General features: G+C 36.3%; 1 protein-coding gene across 3 annotated transcripts in view; it reads left to right on the top strand.

The window, feature by feature from the left end:
* MRPL1 (mitochondrial ribosomal protein L1) overlaps positions 1-16,335 on the top strand; it is a 96,766-nt gene extending 80,431 nt beyond the window's left edge. For all 3 annotated transcript variants that reach the window (XM_033214332.1, XM_033214334.1, XM_033214333.1), the window contains exons 8-9: positions 13,329-13,410; positions 16,039-16,335. In XM_033214332.1, coding sequence (XP_033070223.1) covers positions 13,329-13,410; positions 16,039-16,154 — 198 coding nt within the window. In that variant the 3' untranslated portion in view covers positions 16,155-16,335. The remainder of the gene's footprint in view (positions 1-13,328; positions 13,411-16,038) is intronic.
* Positions 16,336-17,480: the final 1,145 nt, after the last annotated feature.

Here is a 17,480-nt window from a genome sequence, read left to right as displayed (position 1 = left end):
TTAGTGGTGATTTCTGAGATTTTGGTACACCCGTCATCCAAGCAGTGTACACTGTACCCAAAGCGTAGTCTTTTATCCCTCACTCCCCTGCCACCCTTTCCCCTGATTCCCCAAAGTCCACTATATCATTCTTATGCCTTTGCATCCTATAGCTTAGCTCCCTCTTATGAATGAGAACATACAATGTTTGGTTTTCCATTCCTGAGTTACTTCACTTAGAATAATGGTCTCCAATTCCATCCAGGTTGCTGTGCATGCCATTATTTCAATCCTTTTTATGGCTGAGTTGTATTCCATGGTGTATATATATACCACAATTTCTTTATCCACTCATTGATTGGTGGGCATTTGGACTGGTTCCATATTTTTGCAATTGCGAATTGTGCTGCTAAAGACACGTGTGTGCAAGTATCTTTTTTGTATAATGACTTCTTTTCCTCTGAGTAGATACCAGTACTGGGATTGCTGGATCAAATGATAGTTCTACTTTAATTCTTTAAGGAATCTCCACACTGTTTTCCATAGTGGTTGTACTATTAATAGTTTACGTTCCCACCAGCAGTGTAAGAGTGTCCCTTTTTCACCACGTCCACGCCAACATCTATTATTTTTTGATTTTTTGATTATGGCCATTCTTGCAGGGGTAAGGTGGTGTCTATCACATTGTGGTTTTGATGTGCGTTTCCCTGATCATTAGTGATGTGGAGCATTTTTCATGTATTTGTTGGGCACTTGTGTATCTTCTTTTGAGATCGTCTCTCCATGTCCTTAGCCCACTTGTCGATGGGATTTTTTTTTTCTTCCTGATTTCTTTGTGTTTCTTGTAGATTCTGGATATTTGTCCTTTGTCTAATGTATAGATTGTAAAGATTTTCTCCCACTCTTTGGGTTGTCTGTTTACTCTGCTGATTGTTTCTTTTGCTGTGCAGAAGCTTTTTAGTTTAATGAAGTCCCTTCTACTTATCTTTGTTTTTGTTGCATTTGCTTTGGGTTTTTGGACATGAAGTCATTGCGTAAGCCAATGTCTAAAAGGGTTTTTCCTATGTTATCTTCTAGAATTTTTACAGTTTCAGGTCTTAGATTTAAGTCCTTGATCCATCTTGAGTTGATTTTTGTATAAGGTGAAAAACGAGGATCCAGTTTAATTCTTCTACATGTGGCTTGGCAATTATCCCAGCACTATTTGTTGAATAGGGTGTCCTTTCACCACTTTATGTTTTTGTTTGCTTTGTCAAAAATGGTCTGTAAGTATTTGGGTTTATTTCTGGGTTCTCTGTTCTGTTCCATTGGTCTCTGTGTCTATTTCTATACCAGTACCATGCTGTTTTAGTGACTATGGCCTTATAGTATAGTTTGAAGTCAGGTAATATGATGCCTCCAGAGTTTTTCTTTTTGCTCAGTCTTGCTTTGGCTGTGTGGGCTCATTTTGGTTCCATATACATTTTAGGATTTTTTTTTTCTAGTTCTGTGAAGAATAATGTTGGTATTTTGATAGAAATTGCACTGAGTTTGTATATTGCTTTTGACAGTATGGTCATTTTCACAATATTGATTCTGCCCATCCATGAGCATGGGATGTGTTTCCATTTGTGTGTGTTGTGTATGATTTCTTTCAGCAGTGTTTTGTAGTTTTCCTTGTAGAGGTCTTTTGCCTCTTTGGTTAGGTATACTCCTAAGTATTTTATTTTATTTTTTGCAGCACTTGTAAAGGGGATTGAGTTCTTGACTTGATTCTCAACTTGGTTGCTGTTGGTATATAACAGAGCTACTGATTTGTTTCTGTTAATTTTGTATCTTGAAACTTTGCTGAATTCATTTATCAGTTATAGGAGCTTTTTGAAGGAGCCTTTAGGGTTTTCTAGGTATATGATCATGTCATCAGCAAACAGTGACAGTTTGACTTCCTCTTTATTGATTTGGATGCCCTTTATTTCTTTCTCTTGTCTGATTGCTCTGGCTAGGACTTCCAGTACAATGTTGAATAGAAGTGGTGAGAGTGGGCATCCTTCTTGTCTTGTTTCAGTTCTCAGTGTTCAAGTTTTCAACTTTTCCCCATTCAGTATTATGTTGGCTGTGGGTTTGTAATCATGGCTTTTATTACATTAAGGTATGTCCCATTTATGCTGATTTTGCTGAGGATTTTAATCTTTAAGGGATGCTGACTTTTGTCAAATGCTTTTTTCTGCATCTATTGAAATGATCATGTGATTTTTGTTTTTAATTCTGTTTATGTGATGTATCACATTTATTGAGTTGCATATGTTAAACCATCCCTGCATCCTGGTATGAAACCCAGGTCATAGTGGGTTATCTTTTTGATATGCTGTTGGATTTGGTTAGCTAGCATTTTGTTAAGGAATTTTGCATCTATACGCTACGTGCGGTGGCTCGTGCCTGTAATCCCAGCACTTTGGGAGGCCGAGGTGGTTGGATCACCTGAAGTCAGGAGTTCAAGACCACCGTGGACAGCATAGTGAAACCCCATGTCTACTAAAAATACAAAATTAGCCGGCGTGGTGGCACATGCCTGTAATCCTGGCTACTTGGGAGGTTGAGACAGGAGAATCATTTGAACCCGGGAGGCAGAGGTTGCTGTGAGCCGAGATCGTGCCATTGCACTCCAGCCTGGGCAAAAAGAGCAAAACTCTATCTCAAAAAAAAAAAAAAAAAAGAAAGGAAAAAAAGGAGTTTGGCATCTATATTTGTCAGAGATACTGATCTGTAGTTTTCTTTTTTTGTTATGTTCTTTCCTGGTTTTGGTATTAGAGTGATATTGGCTTCATAGAACAATTTAGGGAAGATTCCCTATTTCTGTATCTTGTGAAATAGTATCAGTAGGATCAGTACCAATTCTTCTTTGAATGTCTGATAGAATTCAGCTGTGAATCTATGGTCCTGGAATTTTTTTGTTGACAGTTTTTTTTTTGTTTATTTTTTTTAATTGCCACTTCAATCCCACTGCTTGTTACTGGTCTGTTCAGAGTTTCTATTTCTTCCTGGTTTAATCTAGGAGGGTTGTCTATTTTGAGGAATTTATCCATCTCTTCTAGGTTTTCTGTGTGCGTAAAGGTTTTTCTATGCGCATAAAGGTGTCAGAGTAGCCTTTAATGATATTTTGTATTTCTGTGGTATCAGTTGTAATATCTCCTGTTTCATTTCTAATTGAGTGTATTTGGATTTTCTCTTTTTCTTCATTAATCTCGCTAATCATCTATTGATTTAATTTATCTTTTCAAAGAACCAGCCATTTGTTTCATTTATTTTTTTGTATTGTTTTTTGTTTGTTTGTTTGTTTCCATTGCATTTTGTTCTACTCTGATCTTGGTTATTTCTTTTCTTCTGCTGGGTTTGGGTTTGGTTTGTTCTTGTTTCTCTAGTTCTCTGAGGTGTTTAGATTGTCTGTTTTTGCTCTTTCAGATTTTTTGATGTGGCATTTAAGGCTATGAACTTTCCTCTTAGCACTCCCTTTGCTGAATCCCAAAGGTTTTAGTAGATTGTGTCACTATTATCATTCAGTTCAAAGAATTTTTTAATTTCCATCTTGATTTTATTGTTGACCCTGTGATCATTCAAGAGCAGGTTGTTTAATTTCTACAGTTTTGTGGGTTCCTTTTGGAGTTAATTTCCACTTTTATTCTACTGTGGTCTGAGAGAGCATTTGATATAATTTCAGTTTTCTTAAAATTATTGAGACTTGTTTTGTGGCCTATCATATGGTCTATCTTGGAGAATGTTCCATGTGCTGATGAATGGAATGTATATTCTGCAGTTGTTGGGTAGAATGTTGTGTAAATATCTCTTACGCTCATTTGATCTAGGGTGTATTTTAAATCCATTGTTTCTTTGTTGACTTTCTGTCTTGATGACCTGTCTAGTGCTGTCAGCGAAGTATTGAAATCTCCCACTATTATTGTGTTGCTATCTGTCTCATTTCTTCGGTCTAGTAGTAGTTGTTTTATAAGTTTGGGAGCTCCAGCGTTAGTGCATATATATTTAGGATTGTGATATTTTCCTGTTGGACAAGTTCTTTTGTCATTATATAATGTCAAAATATAATGTCTTTGTCTTTTTTATCTGCTGTTGCTTTAAAGTTTGTTTTGTCTGATATAAGAATAGCTACTCCTGCTCACTTTTGGTGTCCATTTGTATAGATTAATTTTTTTTCCCACCTCTTTACCTTAAGTTGATTTCAGTCCTTATGTGTTAGGCAGTCTCTTGAAGACAGCAGATACTTGTTTGGTTAATTTTTATCCATTCTGCTATTCTGTATCTTTTAAGTAGAGCATTTAGGCCACTTACATTCAACATTAGTATTGAGATGTGAGGTACTATTCTATTCATTGTGCTATTTGTTGCCTGATACTTTTTTTTCTTAAATTTATTACATCTTTGTTTTATAGGTCCTGTGAGATTTATGTTTTAATGAGGTCCTATTTTGGTGTATTTCAAGGATTTGCTTTAAGATTTAGAGCTTCTGTTAGCAGTGTTAACAGAACTGCTAACTGTGGTGCTGGTTTGGTAGTGGCAAATTCTCTCAGCATTTGTCTGAAAAAGACTGTATCCTTCCTTCATTTATGAAGTTTAGTTTCACTGGATACGAAAATCTTGGCCAATATATATATATATATTTTTAAGGAGGCAGAAGATGGGGCCCTAATCCCTTCTAGCTTATAGGGTTTCTGCGGAGAAATTTGCTGTTAATCTGATAGGTTTGCCTTTTTAGGTTACCTGGTGCTTTTTCCTCACAGCTTTTAAGATCCTTTCCTTCATCTTGACTTTAGATAACCTGATGACTATGTGTCTAGGCAATGATCTTTTTGCGATAAATTTCCCAGGTGTTCTTTGAGCTGCTTTGTATTTAGATCTGTAGCAAGGCTGGGAAGTTTTCCTTGATTATTCCCTCAAATATGTTTTTCAAACTTGTTGATTTCTTCCTCAGGAACACCATATTCTTAGTTTTGATCATTTAACATAATCCCAACTTCTTGGAGGCTTTGTTTATTTATTTATTTTGATTCTCTTTTCTTTCTCTTTGTGGATTGAGTTAATTCAAAAAACTTGTCTTCGAGCTCTGAAATTCTTTATTCTGCTTGTTGGATTCTATTGCTGAGACTTTCCAGTGCATTTTGCATTTCTCTAAGTGTGTCCTTCATTTCCAGAAGTTGTGATTATTTTTTATTTATGCTATCTAGTTCACTGAAGATTTTTCCCTTCATATCTTGTATCACTTTTTTGATTTCATTAAGTTGGACTTCACCTTTCTCTGCTGCCTCCCTGATTAGCTTAATAATCAACCTTCTGAATTCTTTTCCTGGCAATTGAGGGATTTCTTCTTGGTTTCGATCCATTGCGATCCATTGCTGATAAGCTAGTGTGATCTTTTGCGGGGCGGGGTGGGTATTTAAGAACTTTGGTTTTGTCATATTACCACAATTGTTTTTCTGGTTCCTTATTTGGGCAGACAGAGGGAAGTTCTGAGGCTCAAGGGCTGCTGTTCAGATTCTTTTGTCCCACCAGTTGTTCCCTTGATGTAGTGCTCCCCTTCTTCCCCTAGGGATGGGGCTTCCTGAGAGCCAAACTGTAGTGATTGTTATTTCTCTTCTGGATCTGGCCACCCAGCAGAGTTACCAGGCTCTAGGCTGGTAGTGGGGCATGTCTGCACAGAGTACTGTGATGCAAACTGTCTTCAGGTCTCAGCCATGGATAGCAGCACAGTTTTTCAGCTGTCTTTGGTGCCTGCCGGAGCAATCCGCTTCCTTCAAAGGGTCTGTGGGTTCTCCTGATCCACCTTTGTCTCACATTACCTTATGCTGGTCCCTCTGCCTAGAAGATCCTCTTTGTCTTTCAAAATTCGTCATCCTTTAAGACTCAGCTTAGATATCACCTTCTTTGGTGATGAGTAAAGCCTTCCGTGTCAATTACTTCTTCCTCTGGGCCCTTGTGGCGCTTTGTTCATATAGTTAAAGTGGTATTTCTTATGGTGTGTTTTAGTGTCTAGATTGTAATCTCAAGGGCAAGGTTTGTATCTTATTCATCTTTCTGTTCCTGGTTCTGTGTGTTGCTTGATAGAGTGGGGATTAAGTAAATGTTGCTAAGTTGTATGGTGTTAACATCTAAAAATTAGGAAGGCAGTAAGGGATTCATTGGGCAGAGAGAAAAATTCTTATTTTTCCATCTTAAATGTATATTCTTTTAGTGTTTCACTTAGTTTCTCTTTTTTCTCACCTTAGTATACAACACGCTCATTTGTGTTTCTCAGACAACTGATACTTCATTTTCCTTATATAAAGATCACCAACTTGTAATACCTGTGTCCAGAGTCATAAGCTAGTAAGGTGGTGGAAGTGAGGTTTTTCTGCCTTAAGTGCTCAGACACGTAGCTACTTGGCCACTCCTTACCATGTATGTGCCCATGAATAAGTTAGAGTTTTCTGAGTCTCAGTTTATAAGTGTAAATAAAGGATAATAATAGCACCCACCTCATAGGGTTCTTGGGAGAAATGAATAAGAATATCTATGTGAACACTTAGAGCTTGGCCCAAAGTAAGTACCCAATAAACAGAGCTGCACCATCAATTATTATTACTACTTTATGTTATGTAGGAGACATACAGATAATTTTTCTTTTCTTGGTTTAGACTGTTAGGAGTCATGGAAATTAAGAGTTTTGGCCCATCTTTAAAAGCCGTCTGCCGGTCCACACTTTATATAGTCTTAGAATATTACATTTGGAAGGGATTTTGGAGGACAAGTGGTCTAACAGGTGCTTATCCAAAGCAGCAGTCCTCTCTGCAGTTTTCAGTCAAAGGTAATTAGTCATCTAGAGACTGTCAGAACATTTATAGTAATATAAGCTGCCACTTTAGAAGGAACATGTGATTGTTTAAAAATCATGTATGGGGTGCTTTTTTTTTTCTTTTTTTGGTTCTGTCTTCTGTAAGATTGTAAAAATCCTTTATTCACACTGTAATCCTTAGTCCTTCAACATATCTGGACAGACTAACCTCTGTAGTAGTGGTTCTCAAAATGTGGCCCAGGGATCCTTTTTAACTCAGACACTTTCCCCAGGAAGCTTTCTTCTTTTATCCCCTTTCTTTTAAATCAGAGAATCTATGAAGACCCTGGTAGTGTAGACTAAGTTCTTTATGTGCATTTTTCTGTAGCAAGACTCAGTGACCTAAAAATGTTTAAGAATCACTCGCTTGGACATGCTTGTGATTACATTTTGCCCTGAGATGAATTATGACATATGCATCTCAATGGGACAAAAAAAAAAAGGTTAAGAACCACTGATTTTTAGTTTTATCATAATGATAAGAAAGTTATTGAATAAAATGGTTAGGAATTACGCAAAAAGGGGGAAATCTGAGAGTTAAAACAGAGATAGAGACATAAAGTTCACCTGTGTCTACTGAGCCACTGCCCTGACATCTTTTGTAGAAGTCTTCTGTCTGCTTAGGGAATGGTTTCTGACATTATAAGCAATGCTAAGCAGAAAGTAAAGTGGTCTTTTTTTTTTTTGAAAACATGTATGCTCCAGAATAAGGAATAACTGTTTTGTCTTGCAGTGGATAATCACTTTAGTTAAACATATATAGTATTGTGACTGTTATATATTCAGATACACATATATGCACACGTACAAATATGGTGCTTAACATAGTCCTATATCCCCTTCAAGATCAACCCCATCCCTGTTTGTTTTTCCCTTGCTGTACCAAGTCATATACTGTGCTATTGTTAATATAATAGATAATATTCTCTCCTCGAAATAGTCAGCCTGTCTCCTTAAGACCACAAAATGTTATCACATGGGAAAGCACTATTGGAGTGCAGACTAACTGAGAAGTAGGCAGAAAACCTTGAAAGTTTGCTTTTCTGAGTTCTCTTTAGATCATTGTCACCCCAAATTAATTTCCTTTGCAAGTTTTGATAAAACTCATCCACACTTATATTTTGTTTTTGTACACAGCTATCTGTCTTGTCATTAGCCAATTAAATAATCACAGTAATGCCTATGAGATATGTAACATTTCCATAATCTTGCACAATATCTAAAATAAAAAGTATAGCTATACATATATTTTAAAATTCAGTAGAGGGCACAGTACCATATATTAAAGATGGTAAAATTTGAATAAAAGTATAAACTATGTTTTAAAACATTTTTGTGGTTTTTTTAAACTTAAATTGGTAAAATCATCGAAGGCATCCTAATAATGAAAGTTGCAGGAGACATAATTGTTTTATATTTTTGAAACATATATTGCGCAGAATTAAGAGGGGAATTGAAGGCAGGGACACATGCTGATGCCTTTAGCCTTTTCTTTTTTATTTTTCAACATAAAAGATATAAGGTGCCTTCTCTGCCAGTGAGCCACCTGCTTCAATGCAAATTAAAGTCTTTTTTTTTTTTTTCCAGGTTTAAGTATTTTATTTTATTTTTTTTATTTTTTTATTTTTTTATTTTTTTTTATTTTTTTATTTTTTATTATACTTTAAGTTCTAGGGTACATGTGCATAACGTTTATATCATGTATAACTCCCCAATGCAATCCCTCCCTCCTCCCCCCTCCCCCTGATAGGCCCCAGTGTGTGATGTTCCCCTTCCCGAGTCCAAGTGATCTCATTGTTCAGTTCCCACCTATGAGTGAGAACATGCGGTGTTTGGTTTTCTCTTCTTGTGATAGTTTGCTAAGAATGATGGTTTCCAGCTGCATCCATGTCCCTACAAAGGACGCAAACTCATCCTTTTTGATGGCTGCATAGTATTCCATGGTGTATATGTGCCACATTTTCTTAATCCAGTCTGTCACAGATGGACACTTGGGTTGATTCCAAGTCTTTGCTATTGTGAATAGTGCCGCAATAAACATACGTGTGCATGTGTCTTTGTAGTAGAGTAATTTATAATCCTTTGGGTATATACCCAGTAGTGGGATGGCTGGGTCATATGGTACATCTAGTTCTAGATCCTTGAGGAATCGCCATACTGTTTTCCATAATGGTTGAACTAGTTTACAATCCCACCAACAGTGTAAAAGTGTTCCTATTTCTCCACATCCTCTCCAACATCTATTGTTTCCTGACTTCTTAATGATTGCCATTCTAACTGGTGTGAGATGGTATCTCATTGTGGTTTTGATTTGCATTTCTCTGATGGCGAGTGATGACGAGCATTTTTTCATGTGTCTGTTGGCTGTATGGATGTCTTCTTTTGAGAAATGTCTGTTCATATCCTTTCCCCACTTTTTGATGGGGTTGTTTGTTTTTTTCTTGTATATTTGTTTGAGTTCTTTGTAGATTCTGGATATTAGCCCTTTGTCAGATGAGTAGGTTGCAAAAATTTTCTCCCATTCTGTAGGTTGCCTGTTCACTCTGATGGTAGTTTCTTTTGCTGTGCAAAAGCTCTTTAGTTTAATGAGATCCCATTTGTCAATTTTGGCTTTTGCTGCCGTTGCTTTTGGTGTTTTAGACATGAAGTCCTTGCCCATGCCTATGTCCTGAATGGTACTACCTAGATTTTCTTCTAGGGTTTTTATGGTATTAGGTCTAACATTTAAGTCTCTAATCCATCTTGAATTAATTTTCGTATAAGGGGTAAGGAAAGGATCCAGTTTCAGCTTTCTACTTGTGGCTAGCCAATTTTCCCAGCACCATTTATTAAATAGGGAATCCTTTCCCCATTTCTTGTTTTTGTCAGGTTTGTCAAAGATCAGATGGCTGTAGATGTGTGGTATTATTTCTGAGGACTCTGTTCTGTTCCACTGGTCTATTTCTCTGTTGTGGTACCAGTACCATGCTGTTTTGGTTACTGTAGCCTTGTAGTATAGTTTGAAGTCAGGTAGCGTGACGCCTCCAGCTTTGTCCTTTTGACCTAGGATTGTCTTGGCAATGCGGGCTCTTTTTTGGTTCCATATGAACTTTAAAGCAGTTTTTTCCAATTCTGTGAAGAAACTCATTGGTAGCTTGATGGGGATGGCATTGAATCTATAAATAACCTTGGGCAGTATGGCCATTTTCACGATATTGATTCTTCCTATCCATGAGCATGGTATGTTCTTCCATTTGTTTGTGTCCTCTTTGATTTCACTGAGCAGTGGTTTGTAGTTCTCCTTGAAGAGGTCCTTTACATCCCTTGTAAGCTGGATTCCTAGGTATTTTATTCTCTTTGAAGCAATTGTGAATGGAAGTTCATTCCTGACTTGGCTCTCTGCTTGTCTGTTACTGGTGTATAAGAATGCTTGTGATTTTTGCACATTAATTTTGTATCCTGAGACTTTGCTGAAGTTGCTTATCAGCTTAAGGAGATTTTGGGCTGAGACGATGGGTTTTTCTAAATATACAATCATGTCATCTGCAAACAGGGACAATTTGACTTCTTCTTTTCCTAACTGGATACCCTTGATTTCTTTCTCTTGCCTGATTGCCCTAGCCAGAACTTCCAACACTATGTTGAATAGGAGTGGTGAGAGAGGGCATCCCTGTCTTGTGCCAGTTTTCAAAGGGAATTTTTCCAGTTTTTGCCCATTCAGTATGATATTAGCTGTGGGTTTGTCGTAAATAGCTCTTATTATTTTGAGGTACGTTCCATCAATACCGAATTTATTGAGCGTTTTTAGCATAAAGGGCTGTTGAATTTTGTCAAAAGCCTTTTCTGCATCTATTGAGATAATCATGTGGTTCTTGTCTTTGGATCTGTTTATATGCTGGATTACATTATTGATTTGCGAATGTTGAACCAGCCTTGCATCCCAGGGATGAAGCCCACTTGATCATGGTGGATAAGCTTTTTGATGTGCTGCTGAATCCGGTTTGCCAGTATTTTATTGAGAATTTTTGCAACTCATCTCTGCACCAAGCGGACCTAATAGACATCTATAGAACTCTCCACCCCAAATCAACAGAATATACATTCTTCTCAGCACCACATCGCACTTATTCCAAAATTGACCACATAATTGGAAGTAAAGCACTCCTCAGCAAATGTACAAGAACAGAAATTATAACAAACTGTCTCTCAGACCACAGTGCAATCAAACTAGAACTCAGGACTAAGAAACTCAATCGAAACCGCTCAACTACAAGGAAACTGAATAACCTGCTCCTGAATGACTACTGGGTACATAACGAAATGAAAGCAGAAATAAAGATGTTCTTTGAAACCAATGAGAACAAAGATACAACATACCAGAATCTCTGGGACACATTTAAAGCAGTGTGTAGAGGGAAATTTATAGCACTAAATGCCCACAAGAGAAAGCAGGAAAGATCTAAAATTGACACTTTAACATCACAATTAAAAGAACTAGAGAGGCAAGAGCAAACACATTCAAAAGCTAGCAGAAGGCAAGAAATAACTAAGATCAGAGCAGAACTGAAGGAGATAGAGTCACAAAAAACCCTCCAAAAAATCAATGAATCCAGGAGTTGGTTTTTTGAAAAGATCAACAAAATTGACAGACCGCTAGCAAGACTAATAAAGAAGAAAAGAGAGAGGAATCAAATAGACGCAATAAAAAATGATAAAGGGGATATCACCACCGACCCCACAGAAATACAAACAACCATCAGAGAATACTATAAATGCCTCTACGCAAATCGACTAGAAAATCTAGAAGAAATGGATAATTTCCTGGACACTTACACTCTCCCAAGACTGAACCAGGAAGAAGTTGAATCCCTGAATAGACCAATAACAGGCTCTGAAATTGAGGCAACAATTAATAGCCTACCCACCAAAAAAAGTCCAGGACCAGATGGATTCACAGCTGAATTCTACCAGAGGTACAAGGAGGAGCTGGTACCATTCCTTCTGAAACTATTCCAATCAATAGAAAAAGAGGGAATCCTCCCTAACTCATTTTATGAGGCCAACATCATCCTGATACCAAAGCCTGGCAGAGACACAACAAAAAAAGAGAATTTTAGACCAATATCCCTGATGAACATCGATGCAAATTAAAGTCTTTATGTTGTATGGACTTAATAAGGTGAACTAAGCATTGCTTTTTTTTCCTCTCAGAACTTCTACTTAAGGATTGGCATAAAGTGAGAATTCCTCCAGTATTGTCCAACCTTTCTCACTTAGGATTTGGTACTGCATCGTGCCCAAGTGGGTGTTGAATAAATGCTGTTGATGATGATAAAATAATTTTTTTAGGATGAATTCTCTTTATGTTTATGTGGGGCACAGTTCTCACAGTGCTCTCAGAGTCTTTGGAAAACAGAAATCTTGTTTGAACTTCAACTGTTGTACTGTATAAATTTTGCCTGTTAAGCTACTATAATTTTATATGAATCTTCTTTTTTTTTTGAGACAGAGTTTCACTCTCGTCACCCAGGCTGGAGTGCAATGACGCGATCTCAGCTGACTGCAACGTCTGCCTCCTGGGATCAAGCGATTCTCCTGCCTCAGCCTCCCGAGTAGCTGGGTTTACAGGCATCTGTTACCACACCTGACTAATTTTTGTATTTTTAGTAGAGACAAGGTTTCACTGTGTTGGCCAGGCAGGTCTCAAACTCCTGACCTCAGGTGATCCGCCTGCCTTGGCCTCTCAAAGTGCTGGGATTACAGGCGTGAGCCACCGTGCCCAGCCATGAATTTTTTAAAAATTGGTTTATTTGGCACAGTGCAAAATCCTGTAAACATTTGAATGTAATATAATGGATTTTAACTGGAATATTTAGGAAGAGTAAGAGTCATTGAATTTGAATAATAAACACAAAGACTTTTCAAGGGTGTAATTTGAGTTTAGGAGTTTTATGAATAGGACTCATTCACTGTATATTTACTTACTGCTAAATGACAAGATAATTGTTATTGCATAGAGTGTTTGAAAAATTAGAATGTTAGCACAACATCCTGAAATTGTCTCTGTGTAGATATGTATTGTCTGAATGCATGTGGCAAGCAGTTTTATTTTGGACTCATGAAAACATTAATTTCTAAACATTTTCTTAGTTTCCTTTAAATCAACAAACTTCATAAGAAAATATCACTGTTTCCTTGCAGGGTGGGTGTAGGAAATGATGTCTTCTGCTCCAAGATATGCTTTGGGGAAATTACTTGGAAGTCAAGGACTCTCAAGTAGAAAAACTTCAACTTCAATTTGTTATAACATGTTCTATAAATCTATTAAATCTTGACATGTGAAGACATGTAAATGTGGCATTCGAAACAAAGAGCTGTAGAGGTTTTCCCCTTTAACAGTAGGGTCACTTACTAGATAATTTGCATTGATTGAATATTTGAAAAATAGTCTAGAATAATTGTATTATCTTCTTGCTTTCTCATCATTAATGTTATATATATTACTTTCTTTCAGTTGGATATGTCAAGTGACCAGATAGCTGCCAATCTGCAAGCAGTTATTAATGAAGTTTGTAGGCACAGACCACTGAATTTTGGTAAGTGGTTTGCTGAGGGCAGACTTGCCTATGACCCTGTGATACTTTAAAATGTAAAATATGAAGAAAAAAGTCAAGTTAACATGCAAGTATAATAGCAAAATGTAAAATATTAAATAAAAAATCAAGTTAACATGCAAGTATTATATTTCCAGGTATTAGATAAATAAATTTGATTCTCCAAAGGATTTCTCTAGCATTAATGAGGAATGCATCCTGAAACCTCTGTAAATTCCCACATTATTACTACTAATAAATGTAGCAAAGTTTGAAATAAAACTGTAACTGATTGCTTTAAACTTACAGTGATGTTAGGGACTAAAATTATTTCTAAAATGACATTTTGAAGCCAGATCATTAACTTTGTCATTGGCACTAGCAGTTGGTTTTCTTAATCTTATTTATTTATTACAGGAAAGAAAGAAGATCATTTTATTGTGTCATGAGAGTCATTTATAAATGAGGTGATTCATAGAGAATCACTCAACTCAGTTAAGATGCGGGAAGCTGTGTAGTAAGCTAGAACACAGGTGTCCAGTTTCTTTATCATTGTGTTGTGTGCTGTTCAAATTCCTTCCTCAGACAAATTTCACTTGTGGATGGTTGAAGCCAAGCAAGGGTCCATTATACTCAATTGATTATTCATTTGTAGGCTTACCATGATAAGAATTTGTCAGGTTTACTTTTATAACTGAGTTTATAATTAAAACACACAATCTTAAGCTATTTTTCACCTTTTTTGGGAGTTAACCATACTAGTGAATAAATACCACCCTTGTTAATTCTCTTGTCCTAAATATGGCCATACTACTAAGTAATTGGATGTGTATGGATTCTTAGAGTCCACAGAGAACTTTGATTTCAGTACAGGATCCTCTGAGACCATAGTAGGAGTAGATGATGGACAGCAAATCCTCAAAATGTTGTTATTCTCTTTTTGCTATTTCATGTGAAGCCCCTTAGCATATTTAAATGTTGTGATTCTCATTTTGCAACTTTATTTTATTTTTTGAGACAGGGTCTCACTTTGTCGCCCATGCTGGAGTGCAGTGGTTTGATGTCAGCTCACTGCAACCTCCGCCTCCCAGGTTCAAGCAATTCTCCTGCCTTAGCCTCCCAAGTAGCTGGGATTATAGGCGCCCGCCACCATGTCAGCTAATTTTTGTATTTTTAGTAGAGATAGGGTTTCATCATGTTGGCCAGGCTGGTCTCAAACTCCTGACCTCAGGTGATCCACCCACCTTGGCCTCCCAAAGTGCTAGGATTTCAGGTGTGAGCCATGGTGTCTGGCTGTCTTTTTGCTATTTTAAATGAAGCCCCTTAACATTGTTCTTATGAAAAGCATTTTAGTTTTTAGGGAACTTTACCAATTGTGTGGTAACACAAAGGTAGCATCTGTGCTGACTGTTTTAAATAAATATTTATAATATTTCCATCAAATGTAAATATCACCACCTGTTCCCTTCACTGTTGACTTTACAATAAAATAAGTTGTAGGTGATCATCTTCTGGAAGAGAGAAATGAATTATTAGTGAGTATATGTAGTTTCAAGGATGAATCTCTAATATTCTAGAGTACAACTAGTTTGTCTTCTATTCTAGAAATGAAACTATCTTCCTCTTCTTATAATTCAAAATATTATACAGTAATACAAAAAGTTTAGTAATACAGTACTTTTTATGTGAAAATATGACATGAGTTCTATAAGTTTTCCTGTTGCATATTTGTACAGCAGGTCCTTGAATAATATCCTTTTGTCCAATGTTATTTCATTATAACATTCATAAGAAAAAAATAGATTCCTGGCCAGAGCCACTGTCTGTGTGGAGTTCGCATGTTCTCCTCATGTCTGCATGGGTTCTTTGGGTACTTCGGTTTTCTCCCACATCCCAAAGATGGGCATGTTAGGTTAATTGGTATGTTTACGTGGTCCTGGTGTGAATGAGTGTGGGGGGTGTGTACATGTGCCCTGCAATGAGATGCTGCTTATCTGGAGATCATTCCCACCTATGCTCTGACCTGCCAGGATAGGCTTTGGCCTCCCGCAACCCTGGACTGGAATAAGGGAGTTGGAAGATGAATGAATGAATGCAAACTATTGTAAAATAAAAATGTGCAAAGTATATGATAATCATACAAATGCAGGACAATAAATGATGTGGTATGAAAGCACTCAGGGAGCCAATCATATTTGTTAGTTTGTTTTTGAACTGCATGGTGGCAGAAGGCGCTTCTTACGGTTTTCATTTTGCAAACACTTAGTCTTTGATTTAAGTCACCACCACTATGACTCTTGTCACTCTGATTTACCAACAGTTGGGTAAATAATTATTGCTTTTATTAATCTTAAATGTATTTATAGTTCAAATTTATTTCAGTGGTTAATATTAGAAGTGCTTGAGCTCTTTATTTAGAAGCTTGGTGATATTTTTGTGACTAGAAATTTGTCTTTGAAACTTAACTCTTATTAATCAGCCTGTGGTACAATTGATTTCTCTATAAGTTGTTTTGCTTAAAGTTGCAGTTTCCAAGAACCTAGTGACAATATTTAGTGAGGATTTACTGTGTTTGCTCATGAGGTGGCATTGTGATATAAAATCAAAGTCGATTCTCGTTTTTGTTTCCAGGTCCCTTTGTGATACGTGCTTTCCTTCGTAGTTCAACAAGTGAAGGTTTATTACTGAAGATTGATCCATTGTTGCCTAAAGAAGTAAAAAATGAAGAAAGTAAAAAAGACACCTAAATGTGTTGAATTGTGAAATTACTTTAAGTGTTTTAAGAAGCAATGGAGAAAATTATAAAACTGCATAATTTTTACATTTGATGTCTCGTTATTGATCATACTTGAAAGTGAACTTTAACACTGAAAAATCTTAGTCATTTCAAGAATAAGAAAATAAAATTTTCTCTTTGTCTGAACCTGCCTTTTAGACCCTGTGACATTTTCTTTTTTAGAATCCAGAGTCTACATACTGGTAATTATAGCAGCAGTTTCTAGCTTGATAACTTTCCCTTGGGAGTCATAACCATCTGAGGGAATGGTAACATCCTCAGTTCCCATAAAGCAGAAAATGGCAGAATCATGAGGTACATCACAAATATAACTATTTTCTTTAAAAAAAAAAAAAAAGGAAAATACGCATTCCAAAGAATTCTGAGTACTATTTTTGATAGCATGAATATAGAAAATTGCTAAGTCACTAAAACGTGTATTGGGTAATCTCTTTTTAGGAATCGGTTTGTAATTATATATGTATATATAATATGTATATGTAATATATAGTTATATATTATGTAATTATGTAATATATAATTATATATGATAATATATACATTTGTAATAATACCACATATTTCTATGATGCTTTGCAATCTACAAGGCACTGTATACAGTGTTTTCATATACGTGACCTCATTTGCTCCTGAATTTCTCTGCTTAATAGTATAACAAGTGTTTGGTTAGTGTTTGTCGAATGAACATTCCCATGAAGTAGCTAGAACAACTTCATTCATGGATTAAAAATCAGGTCAAGAAGTAAAGCATCCTGCATCAGGTACCAGTTTGCAGACCGATATTAATCCTTAAGTGCTTCCTGATATATGACAAAATGAAAAAAATAAGGATAATTTTGGCATGCAATTGCTAGCTGTCCTTTCATGGGAATGATTACTTGAAGTATCTTCCACCTTTTTAAGGGATATTTGAATGAATTTTCTTTTATGAAATAATAGTGATGGTGAATTTGTTGGTGGGGTTTAAATACCTACTTTGTTTTTGTTTTGTTATTATTTTTTTCTCATTAATGAGTCTCATTTTATTTTAGTTTTGGTGTTGACTCACCAGCTCTAGCTTTTCAAGGTAAAATCTTTTTTGAAGAAGATCTGGGTAACACAGTTCTCACAATTACAAAATGTATTATTTTAAAACAATTAGATTTCTAATAACACAAATTATTTTGATTCATTTTGCATTGATCTACTTAGGAACCATAAATCTGCCTAGAGCACACAGAATCAGCACACTCAACTTGGCCAAGGAATAGACATGTTTCAAGATGAAATTCATCAC

The sequence above is a fragment of the Trachypithecus francoisi genome, unplaced genomic scaffold (assembly GCF_009764315.1).
Source record: "Trachypithecus francoisi isolate TF-2019V2 unplaced genomic scaffold, Tfra_2.0 Lachesis_group1, whole genome shotgun sequence".
NCBI classification, from domain to species: domain Eukaryota; kingdom Metazoa; phylum Chordata; class Mammalia; order Primates; family Cercopithecidae; genus Trachypithecus; species Trachypithecus francoisi.
This window is presented reverse-complemented; position numbering and strand designations above follow the sequence as displayed.